Raw genomic sequence first — 27,884 nt, 5'->3', positions numbered from 1 at the left:
TGAAACCCTACCCCAGGATCAGAAGCTCCACAGTCTCTTCCTTTGTGTCCACCTCATCCTCCATGACCTATCTCAAGACCCCAGGCCCTTCAGGGTCCTAATAAAAAGACAAACAATAGGGAGGTAAAAGGTAAACCTTTATTTGGAAAAAGTTGCCCCAGTTCTGCAGAATGCAGAATGAAGTTTAAATGACCATTTAACCACCACCACCCCCCATTTCATCTCTAAAACAGAAACAAATAAGAAAACAAAGAAAGGATAACCTGTCAAACTCCGGCCTCTGCTGTCTTTAGCCATTTCTAACCTGCATTTCCTGGCAGAAGAGAACACTGATGGGCTCTCATCCTAGGAACAAACAGGGAACTGTCTTGACACCACCTCAAGAGGTGCCCAAGGACAGAGTTAATGATGGGCAGGCAGGCCTGGGGCTCAGACAGGCACGAGCCTGGTACCCAGGAAACAAAGCTTTAAAATACACAAACATAAAAAAGGAAAATTTTCAGAACTTAGACATGAAAGCTTATAACCAGGAATGCAGTAGCAGAATTGGATCTGGGTCTTTGGCTTTCAAAAAAGAAAAGAATATCAACTTCTGGCCCACCACTGTCCCTAACGCAAGCCTCTTGGCTAGTCCCTTCAGTCTCATTCTGGAGGCTGAGTGGAGCAACAGCAAGTCACAGTGACAAGGGCCAGCTGTTGCTCTGGAGTTCAGGGAATTGGGAGGAGGTGGCCCAGGAACACCCTAGGACACACCCCAGACATGAAAAAGTAAGGCATGCAGGTGACACAGAGTGGGCTGGGGGTCCCTGGGTGGGCCAGGGTACCCTGTGCTACGGAGGGAAAACACAGACACTGTGCATTGAGGGATGCTGGACAGAGCAAATCCTCAAGCATGGCCGCCCTGCGTTCTTGGACCAGGTTGGCCCAAAGCCATCTTTTTGCTGAGACAAATTGGCCTGTGCGAAACAGCAGGCTTTTCTAGAGAGAAAGTGGAAGGGAATGGGAAAAGAGGAGGCAGCAAACAGTAAAAACTGTGGGAAAAAAGAAACAGACAACTGCTTGTGGGTGTGCAGGGGAGAGAACAAGCCCACTAGGTCTTGGGTGCTGGTTAAGGCGGCTGCAGAGCCCACCTACTCTCCCCGGCTGTGACTCCCTCCTATGCCCAATTCTGTCCAGTCCACTGAGCAGCAGTTTCCTAAAGGTTCTTTCTCCCCATTCTTAGAAAGTTTTAAACTTCACATCACACCCAGCCCACTGAACCACACATAAGATTTCAAACTTCTGCCTGTCTCAGGGCAGCCTGGGAAAGGGACAAGCCCTAGAGCAATCATGGCCAGCCTGCTGGGACCTCTGGGCTGAAGGCTTAGAGCCCACTGGGTAGGTGGTACATTCCCCTCCATCTGATGCTGCAGGCTGTGGGGCCCATTTGTTCCCAGAGCCTAGACTGCAAGTAGGCCCTGGCTGGCAAGATAAAGAACTGATAAACTCAAGAGGGTTACAAGAAGGAAAGCCCACAGCCCTGCTGCCACCTGGCAGCACCCAGCTCTCAACCTGCCATTGGGCACCCAGCCCCATGTGGAAAGTGAACCAGGCAGAGGCAGGCATGGCCGTGCTGGGCAGTCCCACCCCAAGGGGCACATGCATTATATACACATCACATGTGTGCATGCCTTGCAAGAGGGTTAGGCCCAGGGGTCAGGAAGGCAGGGAGAAGGTCAGGTCAGAAGTACCACCAAGAAACGGCCTAAAAGCAAATAACCAATGAGATCAATAGCTCCCACAACCCTGGTAATTAAAAATCAAGGGGGAGCGCTGGGTACATGGAAGGAAGGGGGACCCCCCCCCCCGTTTCTGCCTCTCCTAGGGCCACTGAGTATGTGGCAAAGGATTAGGAAGAGGTTGGGGCAGGGCAGGGACCACAGGCAGAAAACGTGGACAGGCCTGGAGAAAGTCTAACCACGGGCAGGAGGGAATGAGGGGGAGGGACATAAGTTTCCACGCACAGGGCATTTCCACAGTCGCTGGTCACTGAGGTCTTCTAGAAAAGAAGCTCTCTTCCCCTGGGGGCCGTCACGGGGCGGTGACTTCCATGCCAAAGCTGGCCAGCAGGCAAAGATGATCTGAAGAGCAGAAGGGGTTGGGCAAGCCGTTGGCGGCCCACAGAATCTCTTCAGAGAGGAGGGAGAGGCGGCCCAGGAGCTTGAGAGTTCCATCTCGATCCAGCCTATCATCTGGGACACAAAGTAGAACTCAGTGGGTAGAGCAGCCACAGCCACTCCTGGAGAGCATGACAGGCCCTCCAGGAACCAAGCCTCTGTGGGCTACATCCCTATGGCTGTGTCCCACCTCCTACAGCTTCTGGCTATGAGGCCTCATTTCCACAGAGATGCCACCCTGTGGTAATATCAATGAGAAGACAGGTGGGTCCAGGGCCTATGGCAAACAGGACCATAGCCCAGGTACAGTTTTGCTTCCAAGAGAAGCAAAAAATCCAAACTTTTGCTAGATATGCTGACACATGCCTGTAATCCCAGTGGCTCGGGAGGCTGAGGCAGAAGGGCCATGAGTTCAAAACCAGCCTCAGCAAAAGCAAGGCGCTGAGCAACTCAGTGAGATCCTGTCTCTAAATAAAATAAAAAATAAGGCTGGGGATGTGACTCAGTAGTCAAGTGCCCCTGAGTTCAATCCCTGGTACCCACCCCAAAAATCCAGACTTTCTATATAAAATCTTACTTTTAAACATAAACGATCGATTCTAACACTCTAAAAACTACATTTTAAACAAAATAGGCATGACGTTGGTAAACTCCTCCCTGTGACTACTGGTATGAGATGAAGAGAGAAAACAGGGCTTCAGTTAGTTGTGTCCCCCACATTCCCACCCAAACAAGTCCAATCACTCCTAGTACTCTATTTTTACCCCTAAAATAGGGATAGAGAGTGCCTGTTTCACTCACCTCTCTCTGATGCTGGAAGGATAAATGGAGAAGGCAGGGAGGGAGCCTACAGGAAGAATGAGGGCAGCAGCCAGCACCAAGGTTGGTACAGAACCTGCTCCTCTGCTAATCATGTCCCAGCAGCCTAAGTTATGCCACCAAATGCCTGGCTTATTATCAGCAGATCCCCAGGACCCTGGAGGTAGCTTCTCAGAACCTTGAATTCCCCCAGACATACCAGTTCTGTTCCCATTCTCGCAGGATTCAGCTGAGAAAAAGATGTAATCCACTGTTGTTCCAAGACCTAAGGGCATCGTGGTGACCTCTGGACGGCCATGCTGGGGCAGGAAATGGGTATAGACTGAGGTCAGGTGGAGGCAGTGCTGGATGGTGCCTACAACCCTATAGGAATAGAGGGGAGATGTCAGTCAACAGAAACCATTAAAATTTCCCCAGATCACTTTCTCTCTGTGTTTGATAAAGCTTTTTTTTTTTTTTTAAAGGGATAATCCTAACGATTCAATCTCACCAAATACCTTTCCATGCTAATACAAGATGGGCAGACTTAGCTAAAATTAGCCCAGAAACAGACACATTGATACTGAGACCCTTAACCCTTAAAATCCGCATTTTCCACTTGCCACCTGATAAAGTATACCCAAAGTGCCTCTGTCCATGAGCCACCAAGCTCTCTAAGAGGCTTTACCTGCCTAGGAAGGCATTCATGTGCTTTCTGTCTGCAAAAATAAGAGTGGACCCCTCTTTCTGCATACCCATACACTCTCTCCATGATCTTCTTGGGAGAAGAGCAAGAGTTTAGTAAAAATTGCTTCCCAAATCAGCCTCAGGATAGCCAATGGGAATCCCTCTTCCACACCTAGGAAGGGGCTGAATAAAAGCTGAAGAGAGCTGGAGGGAAGATTACCTGGGGAAGACAGGCTCAAGCTCAGATGTGTCTTCCTCAAGGACAGACTCGGCCCAACCAGCAGGTCGCTCTGTAGAAGACCAGAGAGAGAAAGCTTTTATCATTCACAGTCAGTGAAGTAGGGTCATAGCTTTCCACCTTGAAATCACTCTTTTTTTTAAAATATTTATTTTTCTATTTTTCTTTTAAGTTTTAAGTGGACACAATGTCTTTATTTTATATTTATATGGTGCTGAGGATTGAACCCAGAGACTCACGAATGCTAGGCAAGTGCTATACCTCTGAGCGAGCCACACTCCACTCCCTTGAAATCACTCTTTGATCCTTGTCTAGATTGCTCTAGAAGGATCTAGAAGGGGAAAGGGAAAGACGGACAATGAAGACAGGAAGAAAATAATGAGCCAAGGTCAAGAACCTCAGGCCTCTAACAGAGACATTGCATTCCTTGGCTCAGCATTCTAAAAAAAAAATTAATTCAATTTATAAAAAAGAATGGGTCATAGAGTCACATGGTACAAAAATCAAAATGTGGGGAGGAAAAAAAAAATCAGTGAGGCTTCCTCTTACTTCTTCTTTTTTTTTTTTTTTTTTTTATTGGTTATTCAAAACATTACAAAGCTTGCAGAATCACATCGGTTACACATCCACATTTTTACATAATACCATAATAGTAACTGTTGTATTTCCTCTTACTTCTTACCACTCAATTCCCTTCTCCAGAGACGACCAAGGTTACCAAACTCATAATGTATTTCTCCAGAGATTTTCCATCACATAGCATTGTGTGTTATGTATATACATATGTAGATACGTATACATGCATAAATGCACACATGTGTACATATATACCATATATTCATTTAAAGAAAAAAGATATAAATTACCAATTATGAGGAAAGAAAGGGGGACATTATCACAGATCCTAATGCCATTAATAGATATCAAAGATCAACAATGACAAACCCTTACCAGGACAGCTGAGAAAAAAGAACACTCAAATTACTATAATCAGGAATGAAAGAGGGGACATTACTACTAATGACACAGGACAAAAACAGAAAACAAAATTTTAAAAACTCCATAAGCAAATATTATAAACAACTGTAAGCAAATAAATTAGATAAGTTAGATAAAACGAGCAAATTCCTAGAAAGACGCAAACTATATAAACTGACTTAAAAAGAAACAAAATATATGACTAGGCCTGTAACAAGTAAAGAGTTCGATCAGTAGTTTTAAAACTTCCCACAAAGAAACACTCAGTCTTGGATGGCTTTACTAATGAATTCTACCAAAAATTTAAAGAAGAATTTATACAAATCATCCACCAACCTTTCAGAACATAGGAGAAGGGAATCCTTGCTGATTCTTTCCATGAGGTCAGTATTATTCCCATATCACAAAAAAAAACTACAGGCTAATATCCCTTATGAATACAGATATGATAGTATTCAATAAAATACTAACAAATCAAATTCAGCAAAACATAAAAACAATTTGTATAATACACTGTGACAATACAGGATTTATTCCAAGAATGTAAGGTCAATTAACATAATGCAACCTATTAGTAAAGACAAAAAAACATGATTATCTCGACAGACTCAGAAAAGACATTTAACAAAATACAACAACCTCTGATGATTTAAAAACACTCAACAAACTAGGAATAGAAGAGAACTTCCCCAACCTTAAGGGAATCTATTAAAAACCACAGCAAACATCATACTTGCTGGTGACAGACTAAAAGTTTTACCTCTAAGATCAGGAACAAGACAAGGGTATCTGTTCTCACCACTTCTAGCCAAAGTGTAACCAAAGTTCTCATTGGGTAGTTATGGAAGAAAAATAAAAGGCATCCATATTGGAATAAAAATAATATTATTTCTATTTATAAGATGACATGATCTTATATAGAGAGAAAATCCCAGTGGAGATTTTAGTATTAAGTGGAGATATCCACTAAAAACTATTAGAGCCAATAAATGAGTACAGCAAAATTGGAGAATACAAGATCAACATACAAAATATCATATTTCTATACGCTAGCAATGAACTAATATAAACATGAAATTAAGAAAATAATTCAATTTATAATATCATTGAAAAGAATAAAGTAATTAAAATAAAATTTAACAGAAGTAAAATAAGACTTGCACACCCAAAATCATAAAACATGGAAATTAAAGATCTAAATAAATGGAAATTTTTCTCAGGTTCATTGTTCATAAGACAACACTGTAAAATGGCAATATCTCCCACACTGATACATGGATTTGTAGATCCCTATCAAATCCAAACTGGTTTTACAGAATTTTTTTTTTTTTTTTTTTTTTTTAAAGAGAGAGTGAGAGAGGGGGAGAGAGAGAGAGAATTTTAATATTTATTTTTTAGTTATCGGCGGACACAACATCTTTGTTTGTATGTGGTGCTGAGGATCGAACCCGGGCCGCACGCATGCCAGGCGAGCGCGCTACCGCTTGAGCCACATTCCCAGCCCTTACAGAATTTTTTTAAAAAATATTTTTGTAGTTGTTGGACACAATACCTTTATTTGTTTATTTTATGTGGTGCCAGAGATCGAACTCAATGCCTCACACATGCTAGGCAAGCACTCTACCAAGTAAGCCACATCCACAGCCCATTTTACAGAATTTGGTTAAGCTGATCCTAAAACTCATATGGAAATGCAGAGGGCAAAAGCAGTCAAAATAATCTTGAAAAACAACAAAAAGGACTTTCCTAGTTTGAAAGTATACAAAACTATAGTAATCAAAGACAGCATAATACCGAGATAAGGATACAAAACAGAGAATGGAATAGAATTGAGAGTCCAGAAACCCATATTGATGTTCACTTGATTTTTGACTTGGAGGGGGTGACTGAAGAGTGACTGCTAACTCGTCTTTGTGGATGTTGACAATGTTCTAAAATTAGATCGTGGTGCTGGGTATACAACTCTGAATATACTAAGGGTCACTGAATTATGCTTTTTAAATGGGTGGATTTTATAAAATATAAATTTCATCTCAATAAAGCTGTTTTAACAAAAAGAATAAGGGAATGTTATGGACAACTTCATGCCAATAAATTTGATAATTTAGATGAAAGGAAATGTTCCTTTTCATAAGTTACATTTTTCCTATCAAATTCATTTCTATATATTTTTGTTGCTATTTCAAATAGGGTCTTATTTTCTTTATATTTTTTAATAAATCAATCAGCATTTTTACATGAGAATACTACTGATTTCTACATATTAACTTTGCACCTACATTCCAAAATCATCTTAATACTAATGGTGTTCTTAGCTAGTTTTCTTAGATCACCAGTTGTATAACACATAATAATCTCCCAACGCACATAATAATCTGCCCTCTCCTTTCCTTTTTTACCTTTGTATTTTCTTCTATTTCTATATTCTATACTTCTAATTCTCTTATCTCCAAACACAAATAAATAATGATAGTGGATGTCCTTGTCTTGTTCCTAACTTTAACAGGAATACTATTTAAGCAAGATGCTGATTTTTGGAGTTGAGATAACCTATCAACAGTATAAGGAATCATCCATTGTTTCCTTATTTAACAGGGTTCTTATTTTTTTAAGTATGTAGAATTGATGTTGAATTTTGACAATTATTCTATGAGTTTTTCAATAAACACTGTTTTAGGTATATCCCACAAATATATGGTATTTTCATTGTTATTTTCTTAATATCCTACAGTTTCACTTTAAATTTCCTCTTTAACCTTAAAGTTTTTTGTTTTTTGAATATTTTTTTGGTTGAAGATGAACACACTATTTATTTGTTTATTTATTTACTGCAGTAGTAGATAGACAGAATGCCTTTATTTTGTTTATTTTTAAGTGGTGCTGAGGATCAAACCCAGGGCCTCGCACACGTGAGGCAACTACTTTCCCACTAAGCTACAATCCCAACCTCAACCTTAAAGTTTTTTAAATGTCCAGAGTACACTGTTTTCTTTCATGTTTTTAAATTCTATTTTTACTACATGTGCTTTGTTGTCAAAGTTATAGTCAATTCTAAGAAATTTCCCAGTGATTTTTTTTAAAGTCTTCTTTGTTTCAATGTTTAGAATTTGATATGAATCAATCAGGTTTACCATACAAAATGGTACTTAGTTTTTTTTATATTCTTTTTTTTTTTTTTGAGAATTTTTTTTATTTTTTAGTTTTCGGTGGACACAACGTCTTTATTTTATTTTTATGTGGGGCTAAGGATCGAACCCAGCGCTCTGCGCATGCCAGGCGAGCACGTTACCGCTTGAGCCACATCCCCAGCCCTCTTTTATATTCTTATTTACCTTTTTTTTTTAAATTTTTTTAGATGTTGATGGACCTTTATTTTATTCATTTATTTATATGTGGTGCTGAGAATCGAACCCAGGGCCTCACACATGCTAGGCAAGTGCTCTACCACTGAGCTACAACTCTAGCCCTCTTAGTTACCTTTTATTCACTAGATCTATTGGAGACTGAGAGAGAGAGATTAAACCTACTACTTATTTTCTGTTTACTCCTTGTTATACCTACAGTTTCACTTTGTGATTGTTGATGTGATGTTATTTGGAGGATCAACGTTCATAACATTAATGTTTCCATTTTGAGCTATATCCTTTGCCATTACAATATGCAAGAAAAATCAGTGACCATCAGAATCTTAAAGGTGGTTTCCCCTCAATACCAGGTTCTGCCTCTGCACACAGTACTGTGTACAAACAGCATTGTTCTTTCAGTGTCACAGAAATGAAGGCTCCCACCTGCCCCTCCGGGTCACATGAGGTATAGCTACCTCTACAAAAGCATCCTGTCTCAGCATCTTGCCAGGGTCCATTCAGCATAGGCAGGAGTCAAGCAAGCAAGTTCTGCAAGTACTTGGGAAGAGGACCACATGGATGAGTGGAGAAGCTGGACTGAGAACTTTTCCTGCTTAGAAAGCTGACCAGATAGCCAGGTAGGTTTCTATGTAACCTCTGGTCAACATGTTAACTAGTGATTTACGAAAGTCACACTTATTAGCAATTATTTTTTCTACAATGCACAACTTGGGCACATACTTTCCTCCTACTTAGTTTAAGACCCAAAGCCCGAAGATTCAGTGCAAAGATTAGAAAGAAAACAGTGATCCCTTTTTGGTATCTGCTATAGTGTTAGTGCGTCCTCCCCACACAAATTCATATGTTGAAAATCCTAGCCCCCGTGTAAGTGATGGTATGAGGCGGTGGCACCCCTGGGAGGTAATTAGGTCATGAGTATGGATAAGAATGGAATTAATACCTTTATAAAAGATGCCCAAGAGAGAATCCTAGTCCCTTCTACTATGTGAGGACACAGTGAAAAGATGCCATAAATGAACTGGGAAGTGGGTCCTCACCAGACAACACATCTGCCAGTACCTGATCTTGGAATTTCCAACCTCCAGAATTGTGAAAAATAAATTTCTGTTGTTTAAAAGCTACCCTGTTTATGATATTTTTTACAACAGCCTAAATGGACTAAGACTGTGTCTTTAAGAATCATACAGGAAAAAAGAAATCATTAATAATTGAAAATATTTTTAATATTTATTTTTAGTTGGAGTTGGGCACGATACCTTTTTATTTATTTATTTTTATGTGGAGCTGAGAATCGAACCGGGGCCCTGCACATGCTAGGCAAGTGCTCTACCACTGAGCCACACTCCCAGCTCAATAATTGAAAATACTAACAAGAAGGACATAAGTACCCTATTTATGAACTATTTTTTCACAAAGGGAGTTGGAAAGAGTGAGAATCACAATGTTTTGTATTACACAACCTGAGTGATGTGGAACGCTCCAGTGCAATGCAATGTTAGCTTAGGGGAAAATCAGACCATTACTACCACCACTGCGTTTCCTTTAGTATTCAGAGGCTCCACTGAAGTCCTAGTCAAGTGGGCACGTTTTGATATAAGGTGGGTTAGATAACTGGTACTGAACTGAAATAGTATTTGTTGGCATATCTAAACAGATTCTCCAGAAAAAAATGAACTGACACACTTATCTCCCTGTACTCCACTTAAATTTTCGTCCTTGAGGCCTAAAAATGGTGAGCTTTTTAGATTTGGAATGTGTAAGATTCATCAGCAGCCTGTTCAGCCCTAGGTGGGAGCAATGAACAAATGGAAGGGCACATGGCAGATCCATGTTTTGCACTGTTATTGAACTAGATATTTCCCTACTGTTGATTCTTCTCTACTTACAAAGTGATTGTCAGTATGTAGTTTAAAGGTCCTTAGTTTAGCTTCGTTATTAAATTTAAATGCTATTTTATGCTTCTTTCAAGTACAGCACTGATTTTTTTAAACAACTTATTATAAAATTACCTATGTAGGATTCTATTATTGTTCAACTATAGAATTTTGAGGTCTAAACACATGAGCCACAGCTCTCCTCGCTGAGCCTGAGTGATACAAGCACTTATCTCATTTCCTGGTACATGCTGGTCATTCAATGCATGGTGGCAATCACTGTACTACTACTGCTCTTGCCACAGTTATAATAATACCAAAGCTTTGCAATTAAAACAAAAAAAAAAAAAAAACCTGAGCCACTGAAATGTTCAAAGCTCTGTGGAAAATGCCAATTCAAATTAAATACAAGAAAAACAAATTCATCACTCACCACTAGACCTTTCACTATAGTTTCCTAGCCCTTGTCTGGTTGTCTATACTTCTCTACTAGTTTCTTCTTCAAGCACTGTTGGTGGTTATCAAATCTTGAGCTAAACCTTTTTTTCTTGAAGCCTAGTTTTCCAAAGTTGAATGTTGATATTAAGAAATCTGGAGTCAGGTGGCTGGGGTGTGGCTCAAGGTAAAGGGCTTGTCTCTCATGTGTGAGGCACTGGGTTCAATCCTCAGCACCACACAAAAGTAAATGAACAAAATAAAGTTAAAAAAAAAAAAAAGAAATCTAGAGCCAATCTGATTATGGTTATACATAATAATAGCACAATCTTTTGGTTCAACTGCCCAAAGGATTTTTTGACTTCTAGTAACTTCACTATGATGTCTTAGTATTGACTCTCCTACATGATTTTTTACTGAAACAAGATATGTCCTCTGAATCTGAAGAGTCATATCTTTTCATTTTTGGGAAAGACTTCCTAGAATAAATAGTACTCTGAGGTTATTATTTTGGTTTCCTTCTTTGTGGACTCCGGTTATGCCTACATTGAATCTTATCTTTTACTACTGTCATTTTCTCTGTAAATCCTTTCTTGTAATTTTTTTAATTTGCTCTAATTAGTTATACATGATAGCAGACTGAATACATGACAGTAAATACCATACATAAAAGCATTATGTCTCATTCTTCTGATTGTACATGATGTAGAATTACAGAGGTCAAGTAATTATATATGCACATAAAGTATATAATTCCTTTTTATGCTTCCTTTTCTTTTTGCTAGTTTTATTTTGAGTTCCTGGCCTCTGTCTCTTGCTTCATTTTCAGAGTATCTATTCTTCCTTGTGCTTCATCCAACTTTGGCTTCATTCTATGTAATGTTTTGTTTTATTCTACTTCTTTTCCATGCTCCAAAACTTGTGTTTCATCTTCTGACATTTTGGGCTGGCTATGCAGTTCAGTGGATAAGCATTTGTTTTAATCCCCAGTGCCATAAAGAAAAAAAAAATCATCTGATTTTTTGCCACGTGCCTGTATTTATTTCATAAAAGCAGTCACTTTCTCATGCACAAAGCCCTAAATTCAATCCCCAGCACCACAAAAAAAAAAAAAAAAAAAATGTTGAGAGCCACAGCCAAAGGGGCCCCAGCAAACTTCTAGCTGCCAACTGATTGGCTCCTCTTCGGTGATGCTCATTGGGCTGTTTCCCCCTTTTCAGACCATGGAGCTGCTCATTGGGGGACTTTTTTTGGCTTTGCCCAGGCGACCCAGCCAATCCGCCTCAAGAGCAGGAGTGGGGGAGGTTGAGAGGCTTGTGGGAAGCCAGTGGTGGCAGTTGGGCTCTGAGGGTTTTTCCTGAGGAGCTGTGTGGTGTGGTGTGTGTGTTCTAAAAATAAAGTTCGTTTCTTTTGACAAGTGGCTCCTGAATTGTGCCCAGCCAGACTGCGGCATTTGGTGGCCCGTATGGGAAAAGCAGTTACTTGATTTTCTGGTCTTCTTATATAAAGGTGATTGCCTTATTTTTTTTAATTCATGGGAAAATATTATAATTTCCCATGCTTCACAACAGCAATTTTTATCTTTGAAGTGTCCTCTTTTTTCCCCTTTTCTTCTTTTATTTTTTTCCTTTTTCTTTTTTTTCCTCCCTATTTTTTGAAGCATTCTTTATCTGCTTTGGTTTTCCATTCCTTCTTTTTTCCTTATAGTAATTTAGTGCAGATCCCACACTGTTTTAGGCAAGCCGGGCTTGGAATTAGTGTAGATTCTTTTGCACTAGCTATTTGAATGGAGTTTATACAAAGGAAGGACTGGTTATGTACACCAACAGGAATTTTCCTCATGATGCAGTATTGTGTGAGGACTTGAAATCTGTATGTCTCCCCAAAGAGATATGCAGCTCTGTAAGTATCTCATTACCCTTCCACCACTTGAACAGACTGCTTAATGCAAATATGGTTTGGTTCTTTGATGGATCCTTCCTCCACTGCCTCTTACACAGCCCAGGGATTTTCCTATCACACACTATCAATGCATTTTATTCTTGTTGCAAAAACGCAGGATTTTGGTTTTGTGCCTTAAGGTATATTCCTCACCTTGAGGAAATTTACTCTGTTGATTCTGTCTGAGATCCATTCAGCCCCAAGAGAAGAGTCTCTCCATACTTCCTCCAGCAACCCTGGAACAACGTTCAGGTATTTCTTGCAGCCATTCCACCTAAATCATGGCTCATGGTTTCAGATATCTTCAGATCTCCTACTTTTGTCAAATATGGAGTTTGCATTTTTTTCCCATCCTCTTTGTGCTTTGAAGTGGCTCCAGAGAAAAGAAGGCAAGAATGTCATGTATACTCTGCTACATTCAATCTGGAAGTTCTCCACAGGAGCAACTGTTTATTACAACCAGGTTCACTGTTGATTTCTAAAGCCTCAACAGGTATGTCTTTTCCCCTAGAAACACTGTATACATACTAGTTATTAGCAACTCAAGTCTCAAAAGATGATAAGGTTTACTTAGGCTCTTAGAGCTAGTAAGAACCCACACCTCTTGATTCCTGGTCCAGTGCTCTTAACACACTACACTTCCACAAATGCATATAACCAATGAACTCAACTCCATTTCCTTCTTGTAGACTTACTTCCAGAAGCTGATCTCTCAGAATCATATTTAGAAAAGACTAGAAAACCACAGAACTGACAAGAGTCAGGAGGGAGAGAGGAAGAGGACAAAGAAATCAGGGTTAGTTCCATTACCTGGCTTAGTGTCTGTCACTCCTTCCATGAGAACCAGTCCTACTGGTCGCTGACAAGCGATGTTGCAGAAGCGGAAACGTAACAGGAAGTCTCGGCCATATTTACGTCTCTCTATAAACCAGGAAAAGCCATACAGTGAAAGAATGGAAAAGGAGCAACATGCTGAGACCTCCTTTGAACCAAGAAGCTTCCAGCTTCCAGAGGAAGTCTGTGCTGAAGACCAGAAGACTTTCCACTAGCTCTGATTTCAAATTGTTCATTTCACTGGGTGGCCATATGGAGGACAGTGAGAAAAACACAGGAACTTGCTAAAAGAATTGAGACTATACTTTCTCATCATTGAGAAATAAGCTTTCTCCCAAAATGGTCATGAAGACGAAGCCAACCAAGAATGTGTCATGGGCTTACCTGATCTCTTGGGGTGACAGGTGATATACTGACAGCAATCAGTGATGCCCAGGGAGCTGGGCCACAGTGGGACCTGCAGCTTCCTCTGGTAAAGCTGATGGGAGAAGTCTTCCTGTCCAGATACCTATAAGGAAAGAGCAAGATGGGAATGAGGAAACCAAGACAGAAAAAGGAAATAACAGTCCATGTTTGGGACATGTGAACAAATACACACAATCACACACTACACACATGGAATAAGCAACCCACTTAAGTCTCAGGGGAAAGTTAAAAACAGTTTAAAATATTGCTTTTTCACTAGAAACACTGCTATGTCCATGAAACAGGAAGGGGAAGTGAGAGGGTGAGATATGTGAATTAAAGTTATGAGCATGTGGTTCTAAGTTTCATCTTAGAAAAATCTATACAGTTCTACACAGGGAAAGCCAATTCTCAGGTGCTTTAACTTAAGTTGGGAAGAGGTTTATCCTGACCTTTGGATCTTCTGGATCAAGGTCTAATATCTTGAGCCTACTATTGAGAAACCACAGGGTCAAACCAAATGGGAAATGCACCAAAGCACTTTACCGTATCTATGTCACCATCCTCGGTCAAAGCCATTGAGCAGCTTGGGAACGGACAGAACGTAGTGGGGGAAACATTCGGCAACATCAGTCATCTGTACATCTCCAACATGTGTAGCAAAATGCCCTTTATTTCATTTAACAATAACAAATATTTGAATGCCAACTATGTGCAAGACACTAGCTAAATGCTGGGGATAAATGTGACAGATACAATCCTTCTGCCCTGGGCTGGGGATGTGGCTCAAGCGGTAGCGTGCTCGCCTGGCATGCGTGAAGCCTGGGTTCGATCCTCAGCACCACATACAAATAAAGATGTTGTGTCCGCTGAAAACTAAAAAATAAATATTAAAAAAAAAAAAAAAAATCCTTCTGCCCTTAAAGGGCATAAACTTCAATATGTCATCTGAAGTAAAATGTCATCTGAAATTTATCATCTGAAATTTAATGGCCATTTAAGAGCTGTGATTTTGGACAAGTTAGTTATAACTCTCTTGGGTTCAACATCCTTTACTGTAAAATACCATGAATAATTAAAAATCTAATAAAATAACTACCAATTACTGACTGCTTCCCTTAAACCACAAACTGGAAAACACTTTACATGCATTATTTTATTTAATCTATTTAAAAAAAACAAACAAACAAACAAAAAAATCCCACATCTCTGATGTAGGTCCCATTATATACCCAATGTACAGATGAAAATAAGACTTAAGTGACCTGCCCAAGGAGGCAGAGCAGGGATTTGAACTCAAGAATGTCTGGCTTCAAAGCAAATCTACTACACCTCAATGCCTGTCATGTGGTCGGCACTCAGCAAATTCTTTCTCCTGTTCCCTGAGCTCCTTGATTACAGCTTCTTTACAGAAAGATAATGGCCTTCTCTGGGCAACTAGAACATTGCTGGCACTTGAATAACCTTATTAAAATAAAAGCCCAAGTGCTCAGCAATAATCTAATCATTTTGTATCTTTTCTCCACTGTGCTTTGCCAAAAGCTAACCAATAACAAAACAGGAACAAAGAGATTAACTGACATACAAAGAAATCAGCACAAGCTGAGAAAACTATGAACCATATATGCTATCAATATTCAGCAGCTAAAATGTATAAAGTAAAGTCAGGCACATGGCAAAAACCTGAAATCCCAGCTACTCAGGAGGCTGAGGCAAGAAAATCTCAAATTCAAGGCCAGCCAGGCCAATTTAGCTAGACCTTTTCTCGAAATAAAATAAAGGGCTGGGGATGTAGTTCAGTGGTAGAATGCTTAACTAGCATGTGCAAGAGCCTAGATTTGACCCCCGACACCAAGGAGTGCAGGGGGTGGAGTTATGAGAGAGATTCATATGCAAATTATTGACTGAAAACAAAAAACGAAGCTACAAATGAAACACACAATACTATATCATCAATTACGATATAACATATCACAGATGTGTATATCACACATTGGCTATTACAAGCAATCACAGCAGAGTCATAGAGGGCCAGAGCTCTGGGGCCAGAGCTCCTTCAGTACAAACCCTGGCTCTACCGCTGATTACCTGAATAACCAAAAGCAAATTACTTCTCTTGGGCCTTAGTTTTCCTCATTTATAAAATGAAAGCAATGATAGAAATATTGAAAATTAATGAGTTAATGCATGTAAAGTGCTTAAAATAGCACGTGGCACAGGCTAAGTGCTTAATAAATGTAAGTTGTGATTATAATATCATAGAAACAGATATAAACATAAATAGATAGGAACCAATCTGAAAAACCACCACCAAATTTAGAACAGTCAGTATTTGAGGGAGGGTAGGGAATTTAGGTAATAAAGGGAGCTTCTGCCTTATGTTTGAATTCTTGCAAAAATGTACTTATGTATTACTTGTGAATTAAAAAATACATAAAAAAACTGAAAGGTTTTCAATACGCAAAGGTACTCGTGAGTTTCTAACTTCTAGTTTGAGCATAAGCTGATCAACATAAGGAGAAAAGGCAGGAGGGAGCCAGAATAAGTGTAACCCTGTCCTTACCACAAGCAGCACTTGACACCAACACCCAAATCTCTCCCTAGACCATGTTCCCTCCCCCCTGCCCGAGTGGCCTCCCCCATTTCACCTTCCAGGCCGGCATCCCACTGTACTGGAGCTCTCCGTCCCTGATGAAGTTGTAGAGAGGTGAATCAGGGACAGAATTCAGGTCCCCACACAGGATGATAGGGCAGTGGCTGCCATCTGACAACCTGGCCACCTTGTCCACTTCAGCCAAGAGAATGGCCATCTGGGCCAGCTTGACATCACCCCGGCGTGGGTTGTACAGGACATGAGTATTTGCCACGCACAGAGGAGCCACTGAGACCTGCCCCAAGCCTTCTGGGACTAGTGGCTGTAGCAGCAACACTAAGCCCACATTGTCCCGATTGAGGAGCTCCAAGCCAGGCCGGAAGTACTCCACAGGGCTGGCACAGAGCAGACGGAATCTGGTGGGCTTGTAGCAGACAGCACAGCCATCCGTTTTACACCCGGTCCTCCTCTTGTAGAAACAGGTAAAGCCTACAAGGAAAATCCCACCAAGGACATCGGTCAGAGTCCCTGAAGCCTGAACCCCTTCCAACCAGCGGCAGCAGATCAGGGGTGTGTCCCTAAGGCACTGTTCCTGCTGCTCAATAAGGGGAGTCCTTGTCCTTGACACCTCCTTGGTCCTGCAGAGATTCCCTTACAGCTGTAACCAGATGTCTGAAGGGCTAGAAAGGAAAGGAGGGAGGGAAGGGTATGAAGCAATAGAACATAACAGGAAGAACAAAGAATCTGGAATCAGACAAGTTGGAGTCCTAGCTCCACAACCTACTAACTTTGTAGTTTTGTGATTTTGAGCAAGTCACACAAAACTTTCAGAACCCCAGTTCCCTCAACTATAAAATGGGAATAAAAACACTCAGCCTCACAGGATTGGTTACTTCAAGGGTTAAACGGCAATATGTCAGAACTACTTAAAAACTGTAGAACTCTGCTTTCTTTCTCACCCACGTGTGGAAAGTGCTAGCTCACAGGTGAGACTGGGGGCTAACCAAGACACAAGGAAATGATGTGGGTTTCAGGAGAGTGTAGGTAGGGCTGGAGGAAGAAAAGCTGGCAAATACAACAGCAATCTGCAGTACCCATCATTCGCAGAGAGGGCTCCAGCTGCTCCCAGTAATGATCTTCCTGGACTTCCTGGAGACACAGGATCTGGGAAATTAACAAAGGAAAACAATCACTCCAGAGTTCTGGAATGTGACTCCCATTCCCCAGCAGGCTCCCAAACAGGAAAACTACTATGGATCTCAGGTAGAGTCACAATGAAACTGCCCACAGGACTGAATTCCCAGTCACCATCAATAAGAACAGGCGCAGATTTAAACTGAGGAGGCCAGACAGGTGCATTAGATTTTCCTGCTCCTTGAATTCCTGTTTCCCTCCCTGCATAAAGGTGCTGGAAAACATATACCTCGAGAGTGTCTTAGGATCTGCCAAAAACTCAAAAGACTCTAAGCAGGCAAGCTCTAGAGCTAGAGGGGACTGTAATCACTATGGATGTGAATTCATTCTCTAAGAGTATCAGGAAACAGTCCAAGTCTAGCACCAATGCAAAATGGCACTTTCCCCTTTTCACTCACATCAGGGTCCCAGTGCTGGAATTCCTGCATGAGGTTTGCAAAGCGATAGTTCCAATTGAGGATATCCGGATGGCAATGCAGATACAGCTCTGAGCTCTGCTGCATGAGATCCTGAGCCAGAATGTTGTATGACATCAGAGTGAACTGGAACTGAGGGCCATCCCCTGCCTCCAGGCCCTGAGCATCTGGCTGGGTGGAGAAATCCTCCCATTCTCGCCACAAGATTTCTGCAGAGGGGTTGGTGAGAAGAGTTCACAACGAGTACAGGTTAACCTAGGCCCCATCTCCTCCTCTCCTGATCTGTAATATTATGCCTCAAGTTCTTTTTTCCATTGCTCCTGTCACTATCCCTCTCTGTTGTGATTTAGACAGCCCTAAGGACATTCTTTAGACTAGAGGGCAAGCCCCACAAAGCCAAGAGCAATCTTGACCTGTTCACAACTGCATCCCCACTACCTAGCACCCAGTAGATGCTCAAAAAATACTTGGCTCTCATTTTGGCTACATTCAGGAGTCTCTGGAGAATCACTCAGCTGGTTGTAGTTTATAGTCACTTGAGATTAAAGACACTTCTGGAGTAATTCCAGTCTTAGGGCTTTCTCAACCTCTGCTCCTTTGTAGCATGGGGCAGCTGGGAGATTTCAAAACTATTTGAGCCACAGAGCTTTTCTTCACATTTTAGTGGACTCTCAAAATGTAACTAGGCTAAGGCAAGGAGTGAAGGCCCTGAGACTTCTCAGAAAGCCCCTAAGTCACCTCTGTAGAAAGAGTGGAAAACCAGAACTAGCATCAGTCCTCAGTTCTCCCACTAGCTGGCTGGGTGACATGGCCCACTCCCTCTATGCACTGTGTTTTTTTCATCAGTAAGTCCAGGGGGCTGGAAAAGATCATCTGCAAGACCTCTCTAGATCTGACACCAAAAAATTCTCAGAGACAGAAAGCAGCAGCGGTGGCATTCCCACCAAGAACCTTCCCCAAGCCAAGCCACTCCCCTGGCTCACTCAATTTTAGTTTGCCCAACTCACCGTGATATGGTATTTCCATTGGAGGAGGCTGCAACTGCCCCAGGCCTTCAAAGGGCCAGATGGGATTCTCTTCCTGGGGCATAGGCTCTGGTGCTATGCTCCAGGCCACCATGGCAGGGTCCTCTTCCCACTGCTCTGCAGCCAGGGCACCCATTGGGAGAACAGCACAGTCTGCATACTGGGGGCCCGTCTGCACAGGGACAGCTGCCCACAAGGGGCCCTGGACCTCTGGCAGCGGCTCCTCTCCTAGCACCTCAGGGAAAGGCTCATCCAGGTTCTCCGCTGCCCGCAGATCACTCAGCTGCCTGCTGGACCACTTGTCCTCTGAAGTAGCATCCTGTTCTCCAGGATTATCCATCAGGAGTGCCAGGCTGCTCTGGGCTAATCCCTTATCTGCAAGGGGACCCTCACTTGAAGTAGAGAGCACCTGGCTCGACCCTTCTTCTCGCCACTGCTGCAGCAGGCCCTCACACTCCTCCTGGTCAGGGCCCCGAGGGGCCATGGCAAAGTCACCCTCTACCTGGGGGGACGAGCTCTTCGCCAGGAGGGCATTTTTTCGACATGTAAAGAAAGCATCTAGGAGGAAAGCCAAAACATCAGGTTATAAGACAGCATCACCCAACCCACACTCTTCTCACAGTTGGAATGATCCCCATACTAGCAAGAATCATGGCCACCTTGCTCACCATTACACCATCATCAAGCCTGCCCATCCTAATTCCTGGAACACCACCACCAGAGCAAAGTGCTTACTATGCACCAGGTACTGTTATAAGTGCTTTAACATGACTTAATTTACATGGTAGGGATCTGATAAATTTCAGTGCATGAGTGAAAGAATATCTATCCCACATAATCTAGGGCACAGATAGGTACATATAACTACATCCCTTTTATCTGAAGGTTGATTGCTATTAATATAAACTCTCTGGTTCCAAAAACCACATTATATTAGAACTAATACATGACCATGAAACAGAACTGTGGGTTATGGTCTAGCACCAAAATTAACAAAACTAACTAAACTTGGACAATGCCCCTAGTCTAAGGACTTACTCATAACTATAAAATGGGGAACAAGAGAAGTTCAGATTATCTAATCTCCATGAGGATTTTTTTAGCTCTGTAAACCCCTAAATCTATTAAGGCATTTCAAAAGAAAAAGCCCTAAAGCAAACAGTCTTAAAATCTATACAACTTCTTTCTTTACTAACACCCTTGGGCCTCTTCTCAAAGCTATTTATTCTACTCATAAAATTTTCACAAATTTCATTATCTGCTTTCCCATTCCACAACATATAAGAGGCTGCAAATTAAAAGGTGCTAACAACTGACAGTTAAGAGACAGCTGTCATCTCTCTGCTACAGCAGCTACAAATAACAGCCAACATATAAGAAAGCAGATAAGATGGGTCTGGAATTGTGGCTCAGTGAAAGAACACTTGCTTCATTTGGGTGAGGCACTGGGTTTGATTCTCAACACCACATATAAGTAAATAAAATAAAAACAACAACTAAAAAAAATTTTTTAAAAAAAGAAAGAAAAGAAAACAGGTTAGAGAATCTTTAAAATTCGAGCTTCAAATCCCCCAGTGCAGTATTTTGGTGATGACAAACACTCTCAATCCACCCTGAATCACTAATTTACAGCATAAGACAAGTACCATGCACAATGATGACCCACTGTCACTAAAGATTGACTTTATTGGCAATTTTTAAAAGAAAAACACCAACAGTTCCAATGTCTCACTTATGTGAATTTATTATACCACTCTAAACCAGTGACTTTTAACTCCAGTAGGAGGTTGGAAAGGGGGATTTTGCACACAGCTGACATTTAGCAATATCCGGAGATACTGTGGTTGTCACATGGTGGTAGTGCTACTGGCAGCCAGTGCTAGAGGACAGGGATGCTGAATGTCCTACAATGCACGAACAGATTCACTCCAAATGCCAAGAGTGCTGAGAAATCTGCTCTAAATCTGTGAGCTGCATTGCTGGGCTTTATAATCTCGGAGACTTGCTAATTATCTGTCCCTTGAAACAACTCTGTGTATAGCAGATGGCAAAGGTTCTTGATTTATATGCATAAGGTTACTAGTTTTCAAATTGAGTAGATTTTGTTGTTTGAGGTCTCTTTCTAAGAAGCAGAATAATTTTTTAAATCTCATTTAAAAACCAAATACACAAAGTTATTATAAAGTTATTATAAAGTGGAAGTTTAATGTGTGGGTAGGAGGGCCTCCTCTGAGATCCCTAGAACTCTACTGTTCTGGAAACCTCTGGGCTAGCATATGTTACTAAAACTGCTCTCCTGGACATTGGACAAACTCCCAGACACTACAACAACATATGCTTAGTTCTCTGAAAACAATGGCTTCTGTAGAATCTCCCATTCCAGAGAAGTAAGGACACACAAGACAGGAAAATTCCTGAATTCACTGAATACCTACCATACACCAGGCAGGATGCTAGCACTAGATATAATGAGCAAAATGGACACAGTCCTGCATCCTGAAACTTGTATTCCAGTGGCGGAGACCATAGAAATACACACACACACAAACACACACACATATTTATATATACTTTAACATGAAATGTATTATTACACACACAAAAACATTGTGTAGAGCTCCAGAAACAAAAAGCACACAATGCAATTGGACTCATGACTTAATACTTCTTGGTCCTGTCGCCCCTACACTGCAGAAGAGTCTGGGAGTTCTATGTGATCTCAGAGAGGAACTGAGGGTCGCATAAGTCTCTGGAATTTCAAAGACCAGGAATGAGGCGCAGAAGCAAGATGATGAAAAAGTGAAGGAATAACCCTCCCTCTTCTCTCTAAAGCATCCATGGGGCATTGCCCCATCCCACCACATCTCTAAGTCCCCGGGAAGAATGCTCCAGAGCTGGGGTTTAAACGTGTCTCTGGCTTCTGGGCGTCCGTTTTTCCACCAGACTCCGCTGAGCGAGCACAGGGAGCTGAGCGTCGGCGGTGAAGTGAGCAGGTGAAGACAGGTGCCTCCAGGATTCGAGCCCACCGAGCCCCGGGCCGCCCCGCCTCTACCGGCAGAGAATTCGGGCACTCGCCTGGGCCGGGCTGCCACCCTCCCGACCCCGGGGCGGCGGCTGAGCCGGCCCCAGAACCTCCACCCCACGGTCAGCGAGGGCGGCCCTTTCCCCAGCCCGCGTCCACGTTAACTGTAGCCCGACGTCACCAGCCTCAGGCTGGAAGGGCCGCCCACGAGAGTCGCCGGCCTGGCCAGGCCAAGCCTCGTGGGGTCAGGTCGGGCCGGGGGCGGGTCAAGGACCGCCTCCCCACACCTTGGCGCTGCCGGGGGACCGTGGCCGGAGGCCCGGCGCTCCTCACGCCGCCCCGAGTCCCGCAGAGAAAGGCCGGGTCCAGGCTCCCGCCCGTCAGACGTGGGGCCGGTACCTGAGAGGGCGCGGAAGAGGCGCGCGGCCGGCAGCAGCAGGTAACACAGGCACGACGCGATCATGGCCGGCCCCCGCGCCGCCCTCCTTGCCGCCGCCCGCCGGGTCTTCCTCAGCTCGGCTCGCCCCGCCCCGCGCCGCCAGGCCCCGCCCCAGCCGGCCCACGTGTGCGCCGCCCGCATCAACAACTTTATTGGCAGCGCAGCCGCAGTGCGCCGGCAGGGGAGGGGCGGGGCGAGGGGGAGCGGGCTCCGTGGCGACGCGCCTGCGGGGCTGGGGGTTGGAATGAGTGCTGGCTGGGACTGTCTTTCAGAGGCCACACTTTCATTCCTACTTCTGCCACTAATTAGGTGTCTACCTGGGGGCTACCATATGCCCTTTCTGCCCTTCAGTTCCCTCATCTGTGATACGGAGAGTTGGATTTTCTCTGAGGCTCCCATAACCCCAATTTCTATAATCAGGCTCTCAGCCCAGAGAAGAGAGGGAACCAGCTTTTCCCGTTTTCCCTCCACCCCTTCCTGACTTTACTGTCTTCTCCAGTTGAGGTTTCTAAATAAAAATCGAGAGATTTTTATCTCCTTCCTGCCTGTTCCAAATGGACCTTCTTGTCCCTAATCTTGAAGAAAGGGGGAGGGGGGGTCCTCATTGATAAAGATGGGTGGAAGAAGGGAGGGAGGAAGGAAAGAAAGGGATCCACAGGCCAGAGACCAAGTGTAACTGGTGCTTGCTTACCCAAGGTGTCTCTCTACTGCCTAATACCATTCCAGGCACTTGGTGAAGACAGATGATGGAGCAAAGTGTACTCCCCCACACCAAATGAAGGCCAGTTCTTCCATGTATTCCCCCACCCCCAGTCTTCTGCCCCAACCACGCCCGGAAGAAGAAAGGACTATATGATACACCCACTTTCGGTACCCATTGTCTGAGCTGTGCGATTTCCAATTTGTGGTTGGAGCCTCGGTTGTTCAGGGAAGCCCTCTGGGGAGTCACCAGATCCTGGACCCGCTGGGTACATCATAACACTGAAGGGCTAAGAGAAGGAAGGAGGAGAGAGTCAGTAGCTTGGCCCTCCCCCACGCAAACCCTTAGCTCCATCTGTAGCAATGCCCGCCTTCAGCTGGCACCCTTTGAGATGAACCAGAGGCCTCAATCTGAAGGCTTTAATCGTGGTGACTCCAGGGGTTGAGGCAGGAGGATCCCAAGTTTAAGATCAGTCTCAGCAATTGAGTGAGACCCTCAGCAACTTAGCGAGAACTTGTCTCAAAATAAAAAGGACTGAGGATGTAGCTTAGCTGTAAAAGCACCCCTGGGTTCAATCCTCCCCGCAAAAAATAAATAAATAAATAAATAGATAGATAGATAGATAAATAAATAAATAAATAAAAGCAACACGCAAATGTGAGCTCTACCTAAGGAACCCCCAGGTCATGACTTCCTTTCTCCTGGCTTAAGTAAACCCTCTGTACCCTTCTTCCATTTTTGTACCTATAGTTACCAAGAAGTCCAAGTTCCAAATCAGATCTTAACTCAAAAGTACTTACCTGGAAACTATGTGTATCATTTTGTGAATTAATGGTTCTAAATGGGAGATGTTCTAAAATGCAGATTTCTAGACCCTCCTCCTAGAGTTCTGCTTTTGCATGTCTGGGATGAAGCGCTTTAAAACACTATCGTTCTGTGGTACAGTCTGGGAACTTGTGCTAAGTAGCTAGCCTCAGCGGGGCTGCTTGATGTATAGTAGGTATACCATAGCAAGCTGCCTGATGACTTGTTCCTTCAGAGGCTTCTTTTATTTTTGTTTCCTGACCCTAATCAATTATGTTGAAAAGTGTAGGGTGACATGAGAATCACAAGCTTCGGAATTAGAGCCCAGATCCTAGTTCTGCCACATTTTACCCGGGGATCTCTCAGATAACCTAACCTCTTAAGCCTCAGTTTCATTATCATGGCTGACCCAGGGTAGCCTCAGTGTTCAGTGTTATGTTGTTTGAACTTGGACAGAAACCAGCACTGGTCACTGTAAACTTAGGGTCTTCTACAATCCCTGGCTGAAATAAGGCTCCTGCCCTCCAAATTGCAATGTGGCATTGCTAAGCAAACTAGTAACTGAAGATTCCAAGGACTTGGCCCAGGGAAGTGCAGCCTCAGGCTTCCTCAGTCAAAGGAAAGTTACAAATATGATCTGCACTGTCTCCAGCTTCAACATGTCAAAAAATAATCCAGAGAGGGATGAGCCTCTGTGGTCATCCAGGAGTGATCTGCATTCATCATTAGCATGGTTGTGAGATGCAGAACCTCCCTAATGGACAAGGGGGAGCTTTTATAGTACTTCTGAGGGATTTAAAGTGTTCTTTTAAAGAGGAATTTCGTACATACAGGAAATGTAAGCCCTTGAGGGTTCAAATTGTGCTTATGACAAAAGGTAGCTAGGAAAATTCAACAAGGTGGCTGCCTGTATTAACTTATCAGTTGGACCTGTGCAATACTCAGGAGGCTACAGAATTCTTTCAGAATTTCAGATGCTACAGACCAAAGCCTGGGGCAGTACTGTCCAAAATAAAAGTAATGTGAACCACATATGTACTTTTTTATTATTTATTTATTTACTGGGGATTGAACCCAAGAGTGCTTTACCACTGAGCAACATCCTCAACCCTTTTTATTTTGAGTCAGGGTCTTAGTAAGTAGCCCAGGCTGGCCTCAAACTTGTGCTCCTCCTGCCTCAGCCTCCAGAGTCGCTGGGATTACAGGTATAAGCTACCACACCTGGCTTCCATCACCTTCAGAGAAGTAGAAACACAAAATGTAAACTCTCTATTGGCTGGGGTTGTGGCTCAGCGGTAGAGCACTCGCCTAGCATGCGCGAGGCATTGGGTTTGATTCTCAGCACCACATACAAATAAATAAAATAAGGGTCCATCAACAACTAAAAAATGTTTTTAAAAAATCTCCAATGACTTCCTTCTGCTATTCAGTTGCATTTGAGTCTGTCCCTGAAATTACTCTGCCTCTCATGGTCTCCCTTTCCCTGTTCCTCTTGGCATCCTGCACTCCCAGAAATACCCTATTCCCAGACTCTACTTATCAGAGCAAGCTTCCCAGCAGGGAAACTCCTCCTTTCCCCTGGGCTCCCAGGGCACTCACCTCATAAGACATTTCAATTTCCAGTGCTGCGCTAAGACCCAGGCCAGCGGTCCTATGCGCCATGGCTGTTTGGAGTACCTTCCTCCAGGTTTCCTAACTCACCTTTCAATGCCTGAGACTGGATGGTGCTGTCAAGTGGAGCCCAGACCAGGACCCTCATACTCCCTGGTCCCTTCCTTCTGCTCATTAATTCTGCTTTCCTGTCCTCTACACCATTGTGGGGCCAGTCAGAGGTGAGGAGTTCCAGGACTTATATGCTCCAGATTATCCTAGGAGCTGAGCACCCACTCAGCCTTCTTGGTATTACTCTCAAGGAACCACATGAGATTGGGACACCAGGGAGTCCTCTCGTGCTGATATAGGGTGACTCAAATTATTTATGTGAACAGGAATTCTTCCAGAAATATGTGTTCAGGACCCTCCCCTAGGGATGGTCTTGTTGACTACCTCATGTCACACCTCTCTTAAAAGGTCCCCATCTGGATCACAACCTCGTCCCACCCACCAGGGTGCTTATCTTAGTGCCTTGTAACATAGAAGATGCTCAGCAAGTGTTTTTCAACATGAACGTCCAAAGGAAGGAGTCACACCTCGGGGGCACGTGTTTCTTTTGATCCGTGGTTCTAAGTGTGTTTTTCCTATACACATTTCTAGATTGTCATCGTTCCTCCGAGTGGCACAAAGGGATTCTCACAACCCCCAAGCCCTCCACTCACTGACCTGACGGTTGATGTGCTGAAAGTTTATCAAGAAGGAACAAACGCGCCTCCAGATTCTCTTGACAGCAAACTGCAAGTGAACTTCAACTCCAGGGCATGTGAAAACCGCTGAGCCCGGGGCGGGTGGTTGCCTGGTCTCAAGTTAGGCAGCCCAGGGGTTGGGGTTGAACAGTGCTTTGGCTGCAACAAACGGTAGTGATAGAACATATGTTTCTCGTGCTTTGCTTTTGGTCTTCTGCTCCAAGGTCGAGGATGCTCTCCCAAGGGGGGAAGAAAAAAGGAAGAGGAACCGAGTGGGAGAAAACTGACTTCACCCATCACTGAAATACTTCGTACCCGAAGCACAGTCACCCTGAGAGAAGAACATGGTGGCAGCTCTTCACAGTCACCTGATTAAGGGCCTTGAGTTTGGTCCTGACTCAGAGGGAAACACACCGCCACTGAGAGGCCCCCCCACAGCACCCAGGCACTCACAGCCAAGCCTGGGCTTGGCCCCAGCGGCCATATGAGAAAAAAGATGACCTCTAGAGCCACCAGGCGGGCGGGAATCCTGCTGTTGCCAGGTCCACCTACAGGGATCACAATTACTGCATGAGGTCATGGAATGTTGAAGATGAAATGAAAGGTGGCTCCTAAGTCACAAAGTTGCAGGCTGGTGGGCATCCTTTCCACAGGGCTCTCAGGAACAAAGCTGATGAGCAGGGGGAGCTGCTACCTCTCCCAGACAGAGATGGGATCACACCCATGCATGTCCAAATCCTCCCAAAGCCCGCTCTCCTCGCTCTCCCTGGTGCTTGCTGGGTTGGAAGGGTAATTATAGGCCCCCCCAGGGTTTGCCTATGCAAAGGCAGGAGGCCCAGTTTGACACAGAGGTGAATGGACAGGTGCACTTCTTAGTGAAGCAGCGGAGAGGTGGCCAGAAGCTGGCAGCAGCCCTCAAGAGAGTCTTAGCAGCATGGACGATGATGAGGAGCCTCTCGAGTCCAATTCAAAAGGTGACACTCAGTGATCACAGGGACCTCAGAGCCCTCTCCCCTCTCTCTGCCTGGTTCCCTCCAGAATTGGCAGGATGCACTACACTGACTTGGGTTCAGGGCTTGGCAAAGAGTGAGATGGTTAGATGCTGATCTGGGACTGCCTCATGCTGGCACAAGCCAAATTAATTTTCATTTTGTGGGCTGGTGGACGTCACCTTAGTCGTTAGAAATCAGCTGTGCTGGGAATATTGATACCCCATGAATTGGCTAACACTGTAAATCAGGATATTTCTTTTTCTGGGAGAGCCTGTTGTTCAATATTTACGGGCATCCCACTGGTCCACTGGAATCCTAAAGTTGTAGACTGATGAGCGTCGTGAGACTCAGAAATGCATCCCTTTTCTCAGGGCTGCAGTTGGGCAGTTCAGCTGCTCTGTGTGTCTCAACCACCAGGCCACTGCTACTTGCACCCCATTTCACACAGGCCTTGTCACAGGTTGGGGGCCAGTCTTTGGGCCAGGACTGAAAAAGACACAAGCCTATGTGGGATCGTTAGTATCCCCAGCGTCCTAGAATCTAAGTGGTCAGAAGGTGGCACTCCGACACGCATGCTCAGCCATCCGGAGAGTAGACTGGCCGAGTTCTCCTGGGCAGTGTGGAGGGACAGCACAGCTTCCTAAACCCC

General features: G+C 43.6%; 2 protein-coding genes across 2 annotated transcripts in view; one reads left to right on the top strand and one right to left on the bottom strand.

Annotated features, from left to right (window-relative positions):
• Positions 1-159: 159 nt before the first annotated feature.
• Angel1 (angel homolog 1) lies at positions 160-22,470 on the bottom strand. Its single transcript, XM_076849811.2, has 10 exons — positions 22,361-22,470; positions 18,922-19,497; positions 17,897-18,123; positions 17,399-17,468; positions 16,360-16,793; positions 13,691-13,814; positions 13,283-13,393; positions 3,862-3,931; positions 3,175-3,338; positions 160-2,231 (listed from the first exon to the last, which is right to left on the bottom strand). The coding sequence occupies exons 1-10, from the start codon at positions 22,422-22,424 to the stop codon at positions 2,071-2,073; spliced, it is 2,001 nt and encodes a 666-aa protein (XP_076705926.1). The 5' UTR covers positions 22,425-22,470; the 3' UTR covers positions 160-2,070.
• A 4,360-nt stretch (positions 22,471-26,830) lies between these two features.
• Lrrc74a (leucine rich repeat containing 74A) overlaps positions 26,831-27,884 on the top strand; it is a 28,657-nt gene continuing 27,603 nt past the window's right edge. The window contains exon 1 of the mRNA XM_076849271.2: positions 26,831-27,217. Within this exon, the coding sequence (XP_076705386.1) occupies positions 27,178-27,217 (40 nt within the window). The 5' untranslated portion in view covers positions 26,831-27,177. The remainder of the gene's footprint in view (positions 27,218-27,884) is intronic.

The sequence above is a fragment of the Callospermophilus lateralis genome, chromosome 3 (genome assembly GCF_048772815.1).
Source record: "Callospermophilus lateralis isolate mCalLat2 chromosome 3, mCalLat2.hap1, whole genome shotgun sequence".
In the NCBI taxonomy this organism is placed as follows: domain Eukaryota; kingdom Metazoa; phylum Chordata; class Mammalia; order Rodentia; family Sciuridae; genus Callospermophilus; species Callospermophilus lateralis.
Note: the sequence above shows the minus strand (reverse complement) of the source record. Positions and strands in the feature narration are given on the sequence as shown.